The sequence below is a fragment of the Plectropomus leopardus genome, chromosome 19 (assembly GCF_026936395.1).
Source record: "Plectropomus leopardus strain MGB_pleo_1.0 chromosome 19, ASM2693639v1, whole genome shotgun sequence".
In the NCBI taxonomy this organism is placed as follows: Eukaryota; Metazoa; Chordata; class Actinopteri; order Perciformes; family Serranidae; genus Plectropomus; species Plectropomus leopardus.
Genome location: NC_142194.1, coordinates 11,972,908 through 11,988,957, shown reverse-complemented (window position 1 = coordinate 11,988,957; position 16,050 = coordinate 11,972,908). Strand labels below are relative to the sequence as shown.

The following is a 16,050-nucleotide window of genomic DNA, read 5'->3' as shown; positions in this document are numbered from 1 at the left end:
GCCCAGGTTTTTACAGGCTAATTAACACGGGCTCATATTATTTTTACATAAGGGCAAGCTGACCTTAGGCTATATTAATTCAAAACGTGAGTACAATTTGATACTTTTAATTGACACCCTCTGCCTGCGGCAGACCTGATCGTCAGACTACGATGCAAGTGCACAAAAGACAAGACCACAGTGACATACAGGTATCATCTGAATACATATTTATTAGATAAATATTAGGTTGTCACATCATCTAACTACATACAGTTCTGCAAGACTAAAAATCACAATTAGTTCCTTTATTTTCTGACCAGTTTAGAATATGAAATGATTGTACATACAATGTACACAATAGAGACAATGGCCACATTGCATGAATCACCTTAGATTGTATCATTTTTCCAACTGCTCATGATATCAAAAAATTGTACAAACTATGGATTTGGTTACAATCTTCTGGACCCGTCCCTCCCACCGCCTTTCTCCCCGACGATTTTCTTTGTAACCTTTTTTTTTTCTTTTTTTTAAGCTTTAGCACCTCAGAGTATGCAGGTGACAGACTAGAACACTTAGGCTAAATATTACATGTAAAACATAGCTGTCCCAGTTCCCCGAACAAAAGAGGTGAAAGTATTTTACAGAGAGGGGAACAAAATGCGGAGAGATACCCACAGACACTAACTAACATTTTCCATATTCAGCCACTTCCAGTAGAGGGGTTGCAAGCTTTTTATTATTCTGAAGAAACAATGCACATTCCCAGGGAAAATGGATACATTTCTGTTCACATGTCTCTATATTCATTTACATATATACAGGCATCCTTGGGACGTCGGATCTAGCCTTGCCCTCAACATCCTTTCCAGGCCAGAATGATGAACATGCCCTTCCTCTCTGTATTTTTAAAAAAATTGTATTCAATTTTTAAAACAACTTCCCCCGAAAAACGGCCCTTTAATGTGATTGTGCAACTACAGATTCGGGGTGCTGCCTTATACACCAGATTGGAGAGCAAAACATAAAATGACAACCACTTCCGTGGGACAAATGTTTCAATTCAGATAGTAAAAAAATGCGGCAGTGTGTCATTAAAAGAGGGACTGTTTGATTTGATGTCTCTTTGTGACATAAATATGAAACAACATGTCAAGTGGTGCTGAACTGGAACAAACAATATTTCTTAAAAGACGCTTAAAATAATGTTTACATAAAAAACCAGGGTGGTTAAATCAGCACAATGCTACAGTTGAAAGAAATTGGATTTCTAGCCTTACAGATAATAAGAAAAACCAGTACAAAATAATTTACCAAAAAACAAAAAAGGGGGTACAAATGTATATGGTCTCGTGCTTTTAAAAAAAGCCACATTTTTCTATAACAAAAATATATAAACAATATCATGGATTTCTTTAAAATATGGTTGTGATATATCTTTAAAATACCACTGTGTATTGACAATTAGCAACAATTTTGATATTCACATAGCTCACTAATTACACTGAAAGCCAGCTGATACCACATCTTTTTTTAAAACCATTACTGCTCATGTTAACATAAATTCATGGATTTTTAAATACATCCGAGCGTGGAAGAAAATATCGCCATCTGAAAACTGAAATGATGCTACACAATCACTCTGAGCTGACACAGGGAAACGAGGGACACACCTGTGTGTAAAGAAACAGGTGTGTGACAGAGTGCACCTGGAGGAAAGTGACTAGAAAGCACGGCGACCTGCAGGAAATAGCTTATGAGACGTTTGGACTTGCTCCCCCCTCCCCGCGACGAGGAGGCGAGACAGACAGCTGCTGGTTACAAACAAAGTCAGTGGTTAGATGGGGGAGTCTGGGAGCGCACGTTGTTAGGTCGGACGACGAAATGATCAAAGGACAGACATTATCGAGATGATACAAAAATATTCACAATGATATTTACAGTACAATAGCATTTCTTAAAAAATAATACATTTGCATACTGAACAGCACTCTTCTCGAAAAGTGAAAAACAAATGTGGCAAAAAGGTCTGCACCAATACTGCTTTTTAAAAACCACTTGTTGAACAGCAGTGATGGATAAACTGGTTTCACCCCCCCCCCACCCTTTATATCTTTGAAATCAACATCTCCTCCCTAAAAGAAACACTCACACATGCACACACTCGCAGTCACACGCAGCACCAAGCAAGCCACTCTCAACCCTTTAACTTTGGTGAGCAGTTTCCCAAAAAGATTTTACGGATTAATTATGCAGCGACGAAAACAAGAAAACCAGCAAACACATGATGAATGCATCGCTGATATCAGCTTTATCCCTTCAATGTTAGTGTTAAATAAATCATACTACAACAAAAACAAAAAAGAGCTGTGGAAACAGCAACTGATAAAAACCACACTATCTTTTTTTTCTTTCTTTTTCTTTTTTCATAACCACTTGGAACAGCACTAGACAAGGGCTTGGCACACATGCACTTTGTAGACTACGTTAACAGCACATCATTTAACAGGGAGAGAGATGCAACGTTGCAAAAATGCCGACACACGAGGCTCATGCGGAGCAGATGGCGTGGAAGGAGTCGTAGCAGGAAGCAGGATCTTTACAGGAATCTCTCGTGTTGTACCTTTCCTTTAAAATCGCTCCTCTGCACAGGAGGTGATAACTATACAATATGTAGAGGTAAGCTATTCTTGGTATGCAATATAAACTTTTTTTTGTGTGTTTTAGTTGGGGCCAAAATCTTCTCCGTTCCAGCTGTCGACCCTCAAGAGGACTGAAAAGCGGGGATATTTCTTTTTGACAAAAATATGTTCGTATCACAATTGTAGACAAAGCCGATCATTCCCAAAATTTTTTTTTTTTTTAAAATGTTGAGCAAAAAATTCTTTAAAAAACTTTTTTGGATATCTAATTTTTTCTTTTTTTTCTTTTTGCATTGCCAGAATCTCTTGTGCTTTTAAATGATGTGTGGCGGACAAAAACAGTGCGGCTAACCAAACCAGTCAGGGAATGGAGCTGTGACACCGGGAAGCTGCGGCCTCTCAGATTGGAATAACATTATGGACATAGCGCACACTGGCCAGATAGCGCCGTTTTTTTTTTTCTTTTTCTATCAGTTATTTTTCTCTTTTTTACAGTGAATTCCTTTTTCTTCTCAAAAGGAAACAAAACATGAATAAAAAATGCTACAACACGTTCCTAATGTGCACACAAACACCTGTGTGTGGCGTAAAAAAATCAACTGAGTATAGCTGCACAGTTCAAAAGTATCGCCACGGGGTGAGAGGGCGGGGCAGGGCGGGGCGGGGACCCTCCCCCGCGTCCCGCCGTGTCTTGGAGTTTTAACCTCTTTCAGTCAATCTGTGCTGGCCAATGAAAACTGTACAAGAGGAAGAAGAGAAAGGGAGTGCATCTTTGTGTTTATCAAGTACTGAGCGACCGCCCTGGGTTCTCAGGGAAGCTGCAGGCAGTCAGAAAAGTTTATTTGTGTCTGATTTGCCTCAGTTGTTTTCGAAGAGCGACAGAAGGTCGTCGTTGCTATTGCTGGGGAGGTCCGGTGGATCCAGGTACGACAACAGCTCATCCGGGTTGGCGAGCTCTGGAAGAAGCTGTGAGGAAGGAGGAATGTTTGGTCAGCCGCTGAAGTAAAAAACAGATTATCTATGACTTAAACTTTCCCTTAGATTTAAGACTTTTCAAGACTTTTTTAATACCATCGGAATAAAACTTAAGATCGATTTTACAAGAGTATTAAACTGAGGGGAAATTAGTTACCCGGGGGCAATTTTGCACAAAATGTTGTAACTTTTTTGTGGCATGGCAAAAAAAAAAAAAAAGGGGAGAGCAGAACTGGTAAATACGTTTTTTTCGGTGATTTTGTGTTTCCCTCACTCACGTCTTTTATTTTGTGCCACAGTAATAATCATCCGTGCCAATCACGGTGCCCTGCTATACTGATTAAACAAAGCTTTAAAGCAGATCATTTGCATTTATGATTTTCAGTTTCAGTCCTAAATGAAACATCAAAACTCAAAGGATGATGTCATGTCTTAGCGTTTTAAGGACTTTTGAAAGATTGATCAAACACATTTGTATTAAGGCCTTATTGTTAGATTAATGAACTCACGTCTAAAGATGGCTCAGGCATGTCCGACCCCGCTTGGCTGTCCAAACTGCTGGAGGGGTTGAAGGCCAGGTCGCCGTGGGGATGGTTGTTAGGGCCGGGCGGCTGTTGTTGCTGCTGCTGTTGCTGAGGAGGCGGAGCTTGTCGCAACGGCTGAGGAGGCCCGCTGTGATGTAGCTGCTGCCCTGATTGGCTCCCAGGGTGAGGAGATGCATGTAAGCTCTGCAGAGGAGGACCATGCGACTGGTCGTTGCCGGCAGAGTGAGGTATCTGTGCAGAGACGGGGAAAACAGACCAGAGTTGTAACTAACGGTAATTCTAATTAAGGATGAATTTGTCTGTTTGTTTTTAACAGCTTAATCATTCAGACTAAAGACTGACAGAAAATATGTGTTTCTTTGGTGTATATACTCTGCTCTGCTCAGCTGACTTATTACTATAGTTAACTCGGAAACAGATAACATAAACAAGGAAGCAAAACAGAGGCAGACAGTACAATACGGTGAAAAAAAAACTGATTTAAAGACTAAGAGGCTGAAAAACAGAGCTGATGAACGAGATCGTGGGAGAACTCACTGAGTCGGGCATGTTGTGTGAGAGCGGCTTGTCTTGGGACATCAGGCTGTTGGGCATGTCAGGTGGGTGAGACAGCTGGGGACCGTGCATGAAGTCATTCATCGACGTACCGCCGGGGGTGCCGTGAGGGAAGTCAAAGTTCCCGTGCCCCTGATAACTGTTTCCTGAAACACAAAATAAAAAACAATAAATTCATGAGAACATTTCTGTTATTTTATGCTTCTTTTGAAGCGTTGCAATGCAACACTTAGAAGATCTTCACTGCGTTGTACCTTGGCTGCCGTATTCGCTGTTGTTGCCGCCTTGCTGGGAAGATAATAACGGGTACGGTGACGGTCCGGGGCCGAGCTGAGCTATCATCTCCATCACATTGGGCATGATCATCTGGCTGGGGCTCATAGTCTTAAACCTCTTGGCCAGCGGTCCATCTGGATCCTCCTTGATGTGGATGTCAGATTTAATCGCCACCGGCCGCCAACTACATGTCGGGTCAATGGTCACCTCCTCAAACTCAGAGCTGGCGAAGCAAAGATGAAATGGTTAAGAAACAAGGAAATGAAGAGAAATACAACACGCATTTCAAATTGGTTTCCAACTTACTTTTGAATGGCGTTCAAGATTCCCCACATGTACTGGTCCACTTCGAGCCCCTCTAACAACGCTGTTTTACTGAGAAGACAAGAGACACGAGGCTTAAAATACTGAGAGACGACAGACACAAAGACTGCATACAGTCAGTCAGAGGTTTGGGACTTGAGTCACGTGATTTGACTTGAGTCGCATGTTTGAGGACTTAAGACTCGCCTGTAAGACTGATAACAGACTTTGACTCTGTATTCATGACGTCAGCTCTGACTTCTTCAGTCGACACTATAGACAGCGAGTACTGTTTTGTATTTGAGTTGGGTAAACTTACTTGCATACAGGACACCGCCATGTCCCCCGCTCACAGTTCAGTTGTAAATATGATTCCAAATCAAAACACTGCAAAAAGAAAAATTAAGACATTTGTTATCCGGTGCACTAACTTTAATACGCTTCTTCCCTTCAGGCCTCCGTTTGACTCTCAGTATGTGTGTTTACTCTTGCAGTGTTTACCTGAACATGTTTGCAGTCGTGGCCTCTTGCTGGAAGCTGTATTCGCCGGAAGGTGATCGGACATTTGAGGGAAACCTTAATGGCTGTCTGCTCCACGCCGTCCTCTCCGTTGAGCGTTGCGTTCCCCGATGACGCCGCTACGCTGCTGAAGTTCCTCTTAACTTTAGGCAGAAAGAGAGAAAAACATCGCGTAAGCAAGAACTCTGAGAACGATCGGGACACTTTGGTGCAACATGTGACTGCGTTGTTCTGCAAATTGTATTTATTTCTTATTTTATTTAACCTTTCTTTCACCAGGTTGGCCCCTTCGAGATTAAGAATCTCTTTTTCAAGGGAGACTTGGCCAAGACAGTCAGCAGTGAAAAACACAAAATTGCAAACAAAGACACAAAAGGAGACAAAATACAATTCACAGGTGCTGAAATACCTTTGGTGATGCAGTGCTCTGCAGGCAGAAGCCTCTTCTTCAGTAAGCCCTGGAGGACGGAGCGAACTGACGGCCTGTGGACCAGCTGCAGCACAAACAAGTGCGACTGCAAGACGAAACATTGCTGTCACAATCACAAACATCCTCTAAAGGTGTTTTAGTTTACTGTTTTAACATGCACATCCGGAGGAAAAACAGACCCGACGGATCATTTTTTAATTTTCCTCTGAGCTTCGGCATTAAATATCATCTTTTATGTCTGACTTTTATTTGTCTGGAAGCTACTTTTTGAGCCTGGATGTCCATAAACCTCTTTTTATTAGTTGTGGAGACTCACACAGCAGCAGGCGGTGACTGTGATCTGGATCGTGTTCCTTCCTGGCTGGCATACGTGTTTCAAGTGCAGGGGTTTGTGTGAGGTCTTATTGTCGCCCCGCTCGATGGTGAGCGGCGTGGCGTTTACGCTGACTTGCACCGACGCCGGCCAGTTGGTGTTCATCTGACGGTCTTCGTGGTGGTAGCACTTGAACTGCAGCTCCAGGTCCGATCTGCACAGACGAGCATAGAAAAGGTATTCTTTATAGGGTGTGTGTTTATTTGATTTATTCAATTATGATATATAAATAAAAGTATTTGGATTTATTAGAGAGAAATAAATCCAGTAAATAAATAAATGCATACATTTAAATGCTGATAGAATAGTTAAAATATTCATTTCAGCATGAGAATGTTATTTACCAGTATATTAATTATGTCTTTTTTGTGTTTTTTTAAGGTTATGAACCTTAATACCTAATCTACTGTATTGACTTTTGCCAAGTCTTGAATAAATACAAAAAGAAAAGGAAGGATTTGAGTTGTCCAGGTTTCCTCTAGTGCCCTCTGGCCAGACCATCGATAGAAGAAACACTAAATAACTTTAAGTGTGACAGAATATTATGTAACATAAAGGACAACGGCAGTCAGATTTTGTCATTTCCAATCTTCTAATCAAAACAAACACATCACCATTTATGGGAGGCTAAATTTAGGATGATGTCAGCTCACAATCTGGCACCAGAGACTCTTGATAAGCTGCGGATGTGAGACTGACTTGAGAGAGGAGTAAAGAGAATTACAATCATCTAAATCAGAGAAAATTAACGCAGGAACGATCTTCTCCATGTCAGCTGGGAATAGCAGTAGTTTGATTTTTTTTTAACATTTCTCAGCTGCACATAATATGACTGCAGCCTTTTCAATTTGCTTCGCAAAGGTTAAAAGGAACTGAAGAACACCCACTGGCTCTTGACTACAGGATTCTTATGTGAAACTTAATTTCCCTGTTGACCGAAAATCAAATTATCAACGAGGCCAAAACGAACAATTGACGACATGTTTGCTGAAACATTAACACATTTTTTTCTCTCTCTCAATTTCACTGGCCGATCGTCTTTGCGTAGTTTGTCCTCGTCAGTGCTTACCCCACTGCTACCTGCAGGACAAGCTGTGCAGCAACAAGATAATCCCTAACTGGCTTCCCACCCAACTCTGCCAGTGGTAATTTGTGGATCTCACATGTATTTGGATTGTTTGCACATGGCTGGTCCACTGGCAATAGCTGACCCCAGAACAGCAATTCCCAACAAGAAGTCACTCACTGGTGGGCCTCCGAGTGCCATCTAGTGGGCTGCGGAGGTACTGCCAATAGGTTGGATTTCATAGATATTGTTATATTTAAATGAACTCAAGAATTCACATAAATTAAAAATGTCAATTGTTAATGTTAAGTGTTAATTAAATGTTAAATGTTCGTTAAAATTCACAGTTTTAGTGACAAGTTTGAATATCACCACGGAAATCACGACACATCATCAGGTACGGTGTGTTTTGCCACGTTTAGCCAGCTAACGTTCACATAGATGCAGTGACACAAAATGGATGCGTGTGGTGGAGAAATTTGACCCTAAATACATAAAATTTAGATTTATTGTGACATGTGTTGATGCGTGGAAAAAAAGCACAATGTCTTGAACACGGTGAAATCCTCAGGTGCGGCTGGGATGTGTTAGGAAGCCAAAATAATATTTGTCAAAGAAAAAAGAGGGGCTTCGGGCACAACACGGAGACCGCCCAACGGCATTGCATTTTGCATTTTATGCATTTTTTAAATAATTAATTTAAGAAGGTATTATTTTTTAACAATCAGAAGTGGGCCTTTGCTTACAAACGACTGATCCCTGCCCATAAAGAAACACCATGTGGGATCACATAGGAAATTACTTTAAGAGCGTTTTGATCAAATAGTTGCAAAACATACATTGTGAGCCCCAAGAACCGTATCAGGAATTAAAAGTTCATATATCTATTTCCATCTAATCTCATCAACCACTTTAATCACAGTTTATTAATTGTTTTGAAAAGCTTTTACTGGACCAGAGATGTATTTTTGGAGAGGTAAGAGGTTCTTTAACATACAAAACGCAAACTGTTTTTAGAGATTTAAAAGCCCTAAAATTGCAACTGTCATCAGTGAAAAAAGGAAAATGAAAATTTCTGTATTCAGGATCTCTCGCAGGAGATAAAATCTCCATTCAGAGTATCTAAAAATATACTGTGATTATTCGGCGCAGGATGTCGTACCTCCACATGAGCGTCTGGTGCACAGAGGGCCGTAGGTGGAAGACGTGGTTGCTGACTGCCAGGTTATGCTCTAGTCTGAAGGGCTCGAGGACTACCCCGTCCCGCACCGGGAACGTCAGGCGCAGCTCTTCGTTGTGGTTCGCTGCATTGGTGGAAGAAGAGCCACGGTCAGAAGATTCTGAACTTTTAAAGGAATAATTCACTGTGAAGATTTCTCAGTGACAGACCTGGAGGGGGAGGGAGAGCGGTGATATTTGGTTTGATGTCAGGAGGGAAGGGCGGCTTCACGTCCTGGTTTGGCGACAGGTATGGAGGGATGTTACTTCCTGGGGTCATTGGAGGGGTGGGGTTGCCTGGCACCGGGGAGTGAGGGTAGTTACCCACCGGTCTGGGTGGCTATATAGAAAAGAATAATTAATAAATCAAATTTTCATGAAAACATAAACAACTCAACCAAGAGAATGACAACGCGATGAAAGAAAATTAGTACACAAATGGACTTACCCCGTTCATATTCCCCTGGCTGTACTGATATCCACTCCCGGAGAAGTTATTCGTTTGGCCATTGAAAGGTGGCTCCTGCTGCAATTTGATAAAACAGATTAACCCTTTAACACCTGGATCAATATCAGTTTTCTTGTGCAACGTTTAACCTCCTTTCCCAGGCATTTAGTTCTCTGAAACCTGAGAAAATTTGGTTTGATTTCAATGGGAGAAACAAACAAACATAATAAACAAATCTGCAAGATATGTCCTGCTAATCCCCCCAAAATAGTAAAATGTCACAATGAAATAAAATGATCTGAAAGGGCACCCAGTGGCTCAGTTGGCTGCGTCCTCGCCACAGTGGCCGTGAGTTTGATTCCAAGCTCGGTCCTGTGCTGCATCTCACCCCCGCCAGGACAGGAAAAAAAACAAACTAACACATTTTTATAGGTAATTTTCTTGTTTGTTTTTGTTTTTTACTTTACTTTTCTTTGTTTGCGTATTTTCAGGTAATTTTCTTGTAACTTTTTATTTATTTATTGCTCATTTTTGAGCCATTTTTGTTAAGTTGCTCCTTGCCTTCCTCCCACGTTTTTAAAAGAAATCGAGTCAATTTTCTTAGGTTTCAAAAGGGTAAACAAATTAACCCTTATTATCGGTACCAAAAGCTGCTGACACAAATGGGTTTTGGCTTTATAACCTGCAAATAATCATCACATTTCTGGTCTATAGTAATATTACTGCACCTTATAATACTGGCCCATGGCACCGCTGGGGGGCGGGTATTGGCCCTGCAGCTGCTGTCCCGGCATCCTCTGGCCGGGATAGTTGGGGGACGGCAGCGGCCTCGAGGGGTTGGGTGTGGGGTACTGTCCCTGCTGGTTGGGGAACTGGCTGTTTGGTCCATACTGCTGCCCACCGTAGTTTGGCTGTGGATGCAGTGATGAACACATAAACTCCACATACAACAATAAATAAATAACAACAAAAATAACTTTCACAGGATATACATACATATTTGAATAATATTTATAGCCCATATTTTATTTATTTTTTACAGTAAACAAGCTACACGCCATGTGTGTATTTCCGTTATCCTGTACCAGCTATCAATCATGAGCATACAGCATCTGAGTAAAAGGTGCATACAGTGTATATAGATTTTAAATTATTTCATTTTTATTTTGTAATATTTTATCCTTTCTTTGCAATCAAATCACTTTTTTTGCATTTTCCTTTGCTTCTCACTCTTGAGCTGCTGAAACTCAGTATTTCTTCGGTGTGGGATTACTAAAGTCTGATCTTATCTTAACAAAAAAAACATCCACTCACCTCGCCTGGGTACGGCCTTTTCATGCCCTGCATACCCATGCCCTGAGGCCGGGGTCCCGCGTAGCCTTGCTGGGGCATCCTTTGGCCGTGGGCCCCGAATGGCCCCATGCCTTGGCCCCTGGGCTGGTTCATTCCCATTGGGGGCCCGCTCATGTTGGATGCATTCATGCCAGTGCCCATGTTCCCGGGGAGGGACGGAGGGCCGCGGGGTCCTGGCTGGTTCATGAACTGGCTGTTGTATGCCTGGTTTGGTCCCATCTGGAAAGAGGAACTCATCTGGAAGACAAAATGGGTTCAATCAGCCATCTCTGAGCTGACTGTCAATGTGGCAAATTTTGTGAAAAGAGTCTATTAAAAGTCACAAAAGACACAAAATGTTCTACCCTTTTGGAAAAAAGATGTGTGCCTGTTAGCTTTTGTTGGAGTTAAATGCGCCTTTTGGCTTCATCTCGGCTGCTTACCTTCAGCTCTGATATTGATTTGGCCTCGATCAACAATAAGTGAAATGAAAATATGACTAAATGTGTGCTGTTTGGTGGTATAAGGGGAAAATGTGAAATAAAACTGACATTAAATTATGTTGAAATTGAATATATGAAACAAATGTTTTGAGAGTGATTATAGATCATAAACTATTTTTGAAGCCACACATGGAATATATTAAAAAAAGATTTTCTAAATCATTTGCTATTTTTATAAAACAAGGGAGCTGTTGGGTAAGAAATTTCTGCATATATTGCACCATTCATTTGTAATGCCATATATGTCTTACTGTGCCGAAATTTGGGGAAATATTTATAAAACAAATATAGACCAATAATTTAACTACAGAAAAGAGCTCTTGGGATAATACATAAAGCTGGCGATTATGAATCTACTGAACCTACACCTTAAAATTAGTAGATAGTTTGGATTTAAAAACATTTGAAATACTTTAAACAAAAGACTTCCTGTTTATATTCCAATTTATTTTTGTAAATTAAGAGAAGGAAATTATAATTTAAGAGGGTTGTTTATTTTTGAAACATGTAATAGAGAACCTATTTTAAACGCAGATGTATTTCAGTTTTGTTCATTTTTGGTTCTCATTATCTATGCAACCAAAGTAAAAAATATTCATTAAAATGATTCATTAGCCTAAATGTACTTCTCTCAGCCTCCTTTTCTGGTATTATTGGCAGCACTGACAGGCACAGTCAGTCAGTGAGCAGTTTTTTGTCGTGTCCTACCGGTCCGTATTGGTTCATGTCCTTGTTCTGGGTTTCCTGCAGGGCAGCGACGGTTGCCGTGGCAGTGGCGGTTGCTGTAGCGGCGGCAGCAGCAACCGCAGCGGCGGCAGCAGCAGCCGCAGGCTGGGTGAAGTCTGACGGAGGACGGGAGTGTGGAGGGATGCCCATTCCTCCAGGTCCAGCGTTCGGGCCTCCAGGGTAACTATGACAAAGAGCGACACAACATATAAAGTGAGCTCAGACCATCATGCTGGAGGATCATTTTTTCTTTGGGATCAATTATAATCAATCTAATTCACTGTCCACTTACTTGCCACCAAAGCCTCCTCCTCCGGGGTAGCTGGGTCGTCCGTACATGCCTTGCTGCATGTAGCCCTGGTTGGAGTTGCCTTTGTTGGGGAACTGCTGCTGAGGACCAGGGAACTGAGGAGAGTTCATCCCTGGATTGTTACCAGACATACCCGAGCCCATCGGGTTGCCCCCAGGGTTCATGGGATTGTTGTTGTTGGCCATCGGATTCCCCAACACCTGACGTGGACATACAGAGAGATAAATGTGTGTAAATGGAGGATTCTTTAAATGAACATTTTACCCCCCAAATCAAGAATACACATTTCAGCTCTTACCAGTAGTTGTATTTATTAATCTAGATTGTTTTGGTGGGAGTTTTCCAGTGTTTTCGGCTGTAGAGAAGTCTTCCTTTTCTCTAATATAATGGCGATAGATGGCGCTCGGCTTGTGGTGCTCTAAGCGGCAAAAATACATTTGAAAGCCTCAACAGCAATGTCTCTTTCCAGATCTATGTTAGCAGTTTCATGTAGGAACTATTTTCTTTCTACCAAACGAAACCCGCCATCCGTATCACGGTGTAGAGGCAAACATGCATGTACTCATGGATGAGAGGCTCGTGCTCGTGACAGTGCGAAATGTTGATGCGAGGTGAGCTAGCAGTAGATGCACTCCTCCTTCTGCGCCTGATGCGGTTAGCGGGTGTAGTTGAGTCAAACAAAAGGTTCTTAAATGTCCTACATGAGACAGCGTATAACATTTTTTAAGAGACATTGTAGGTAAGCATTTTTTGGGCACTTTATGCACCACAAGCTGAGTGCTATATAGTTCCATTATATTGGAGAGGAGACAGACATCTGTAACACAGTATCTCCAACACCCAACAACTCACAGCAAAACAATAGAGGACTCCAGCTAAGAAGAGAAATATGTGTTTTTGATTTTGTTGTGACCTGTCTCTTTAACATTAGGACATAAAAAAATCTAAATCAAAACATATGTGACTGCTGGTTTCTCTGTCCCCTGATGAGACAGAAACACTGTTACACCGTTGGTCAGGTACTCGATCTCACCTGGCTCTGCGACGTGTTGGTCACGCCCCAGACGGTAGTCACCACCGACAACGAACCTGGAGGCTGATTGGTGTTCTGTTGCCAGGGAACTGAGTCGTAGGGAAAAGACCCATCTCTGCTGAGGACGGATAAAAACACATCACGTAGGTAAATCAAAAACGTACCCTCCGTCACTGCACAAATATTTACAACGGCACAGTCACAGTATGTATGTTTGCGTTTGCTGAATGATAGGGAAACACAAAGGTTTTAGTGTTAGGATTACACAATAAAAGCATGTTCTTCCTCTTCAAACGCACAAACACTGTGTTGTAATTATTAACTACATGTACTTGGGGTTGCTCGGTACTATTTGTCCCTATTGACTGTGCTACAAGCAGTTAGTCTGGCAGTTTGTCTGGCCACTGATCCATAAGGAACACCGGGCTTCATGTGGAGAGGAAGGGCTTTCCCCAAGGGCCTGGTCTGTCTGTTCACACACCCGACACGCACACGAACACACCTCACACACAAGCCAAAAAGCGCAGCAGTGTGAACACTGACCCGTGTGAGAGGCCAGGCTTCATGGAGCTCATGGGGGGCTGCATGGGCACTTTTCCCGGAGGCTCGTTCTGCCTGTTCTTCTGGTGACGGAGGAGAAGGAGGCGTCCCAGCTCCTCACACCACGAGGACAGAAGAGCTGGAGAGAGAGCAGAGGAAGAGAGCGTCAGTGGACTCCTGTGAGAAATCACTGCAGAGGTAACAGCCCTCTACTGCAAGCGCTGCAAAGCTCAAAGCTGATTATGTGAGAAGAGGAGGGCGAAACAACAACTTAACAGAAGCGGCAGAAAAAAAAAGAAATGGCCTGACTGAAAAATGATATGTTAAGTCTTTGTGCAAAATTCTAATTGGCGTTTGGGGAGTTCTGGACCGCCAAATCAGAACAGGTGCACAGTCTGTCAATCCATGTAACTACGTCACTACATCAAACATTTAAACATCTTACAAGATGGGAAATGCAACTTAAAACATTTGAAACCAATTTTTAAAAAATAGTGAGAACATTTAGAACATTTAGTAAAACTGTTGTGTCTTTTCAGCATCATTTTCTAGTTATTTTGCTTTTATAAGAAGTGTTTCTCCTTCTGACAAATAAAAACGTTTTAAACTAAAAATGTTTTCTTGATTTATTGGACTTTGAAAATGGAGCTTTTCATACATTCAGAGGAGAAATATTGCAGAGGTTAAATGTATTACTTATATCAATACTGGCAGCAAATTAGCTGCATTTTTACTGTTAGTCACATTTTCTGTTCAGTTTATAACCTTTCAATGTTTTGTACTGAGATTCACTTTCATTTATCGACAAATGACATAAAAGACTTTCTATAGAGGAACGAACGCAAACAGGAAAGTGAGAGACTTAACCTTCACATAATGTAGACTTCTTCAGATGAATCAAACAGAATAAAAGCACAGAAACTGCATTTGCTTGGACACTTTTGCGCCACTTTATCCGATTGAATGACTGATTCTTGGTACATATAAACCTTCTTTTGCAGTTATTGCTCCATTATAATTATTTTTCTATAATATTTTGCTGTCTTTTATATCTGATTGTAGGATCCACTCATCTGCACTGCTGCTGCCTTTTGGCAGCACTAATTAAATCTGTTTGCCCTTTGAGGGTCTTTTTTTCCATCAGGATTTGAGTTCTGCATACTGGTGATTTTTTTTGCAATAGATCAAGAAATATTTTCAACTAAACGCCAAATTATATACAACAGCAAGCATGACATTACCCTACTAAAAAAAAAAAAAAAAATCTAATAGGTTAACTACAATGCAAAAAGCCTACAATACTTGTTGCAGGCTTATTCTTAAAAACAGTGCGCTTCATATAGAAATAATTCCTCTCAATTATCACTTATGATCCACTAGACAGGTAGAGACCAGGTGCCAGACCATAAACAGTATGCATCCAAGGGACACAGTAATAGGGGGAAATATATATATATATAAAAAAATAAAATAAATAAAGCGAGGGAAAAGTCTCTCTATTCATTCTCTGTGTGTACTGGTGAATTGCTGCTCACAACAGTCTTTTCTTTGTCTCATCACAAATAAATTAGTTTCTTGTTTGGAGAGTACAAAATTGTGATCTGTCTTTCCTACCCCTACCTTTTGCTGTGCTCATAGGCTTCTCAGAGGTTTCTCAACTCTGAGAACAGATAAAATACACAGTTAAGGCTTGAATTTAATCACCGCGACACATTTCTGACACTCTGCAGGTTCATTTAGAAACCAGTCAATTTTTCTAGTCTAGTCTAGATCTTTCTGTTATCTCAAGCTGAGCTATCTCAGACTAATACAGATCACTGCAGTGAGAGAGAGAATAAAAGAGCATTTTAAGTCCTTAAATTAGGACCGTGCTGACACAAGAGGAATGCTATCTCTCAGAGACTGAATTTAAGAAGTATGAGAAAATGACCAAAATCGCATATAGATGTTAAATTGAACTTAAGTATGTCTGGGAGACATAAGCTGGACAAAGACGAGATCTTATTTTGAATTTTCCTTTCCTCTGGGCTTGTTTCCAATAGCTTAAGAACAATCTACAATAAAACCTGAAATTATATCCCACAGCAAGCATGACTTTACCCTGAAAAACACACAAAAATACAGGCAAAAAAAAAAAAATATATATATATATATATATATATATATATATATATATATATATATATATATATATATATATATATATAATACAGGCAAAAGAAAATGACAAAAGCCTCTAAAATAGAGGTCCACAGATTATCTGTCTGGCCAATT

General features: G+C 41.0%; 1 protein-coding gene across 6 annotated transcripts in view; it reads right to left on the bottom strand.

The window, feature by feature from the left end:
• Window positions 1-186: 186 nt before the first annotated feature.
• LOC121958533 (zinc finger MIZ domain-containing protein 1-like) overlaps window positions 187-16,050 on the bottom strand; it is a 152,438-nt gene continuing 136,574 nt past the window's right edge. For 4 of the 6 annotated variants that reach the window (XM_088070063.1, XM_042507502.2, XM_088070064.1 and 1 more), the window contains 18 exons: window positions 13,780-13,915; window positions 13,237-13,354; window positions 12,186-12,403; window positions 11,876-12,077; window positions 10,647-10,922; window positions 10,061-10,243; window positions 9,333-9,410; window positions 9,056-9,224; window positions 8,829-8,970; window positions 6,544-6,754; window positions 6,207-6,312; window positions 5,780-5,940; window positions 5,598-5,665; window positions 5,282-5,350; window positions 4,954-5,198; window positions 4,682-4,845; window positions 4,109-4,375; window positions 187-3,590 (listed from right to left, as the gene is read on the bottom strand). In XM_088070063.1, the coding sequence (XP_087926189.1) occupies window positions 3,483-3,590; window positions 4,109-4,375; window positions 4,682-4,845; window positions 4,954-5,198; window positions 5,282-5,350; window positions 5,598-5,665; window positions 5,780-5,940; window positions 6,207-6,312; window positions 6,544-6,754; window positions 8,829-8,970; window positions 9,056-9,224; window positions 9,333-9,410; window positions 10,061-10,243; window positions 10,647-10,922; window positions 11,876-12,077; window positions 12,186-12,403; window positions 13,237-13,354; window positions 13,780-13,915 (2,921 nt within the window). In that variant the 3' untranslated portion in view covers window positions 187-3,482. The remainder of the gene's footprint in view (window positions 3,591-4,108; window positions 4,376-4,681; window positions 4,846-4,953; window positions 5,199-5,281; window positions 5,351-5,597; window positions 5,666-5,779; window positions 5,941-6,206; window positions 6,313-6,543; window positions 6,755-8,828; window positions 8,971-9,055; window positions 9,225-9,332; window positions 9,411-10,060; window positions 10,244-10,646; window positions 10,923-11,875; window positions 12,078-12,185; window positions 12,404-13,236; window positions 13,355-13,779; window positions 13,916-16,050) is intronic. The other 2 variants (XM_042507504.2, XM_042507503.2) reach the window with 2 other exon arrangements.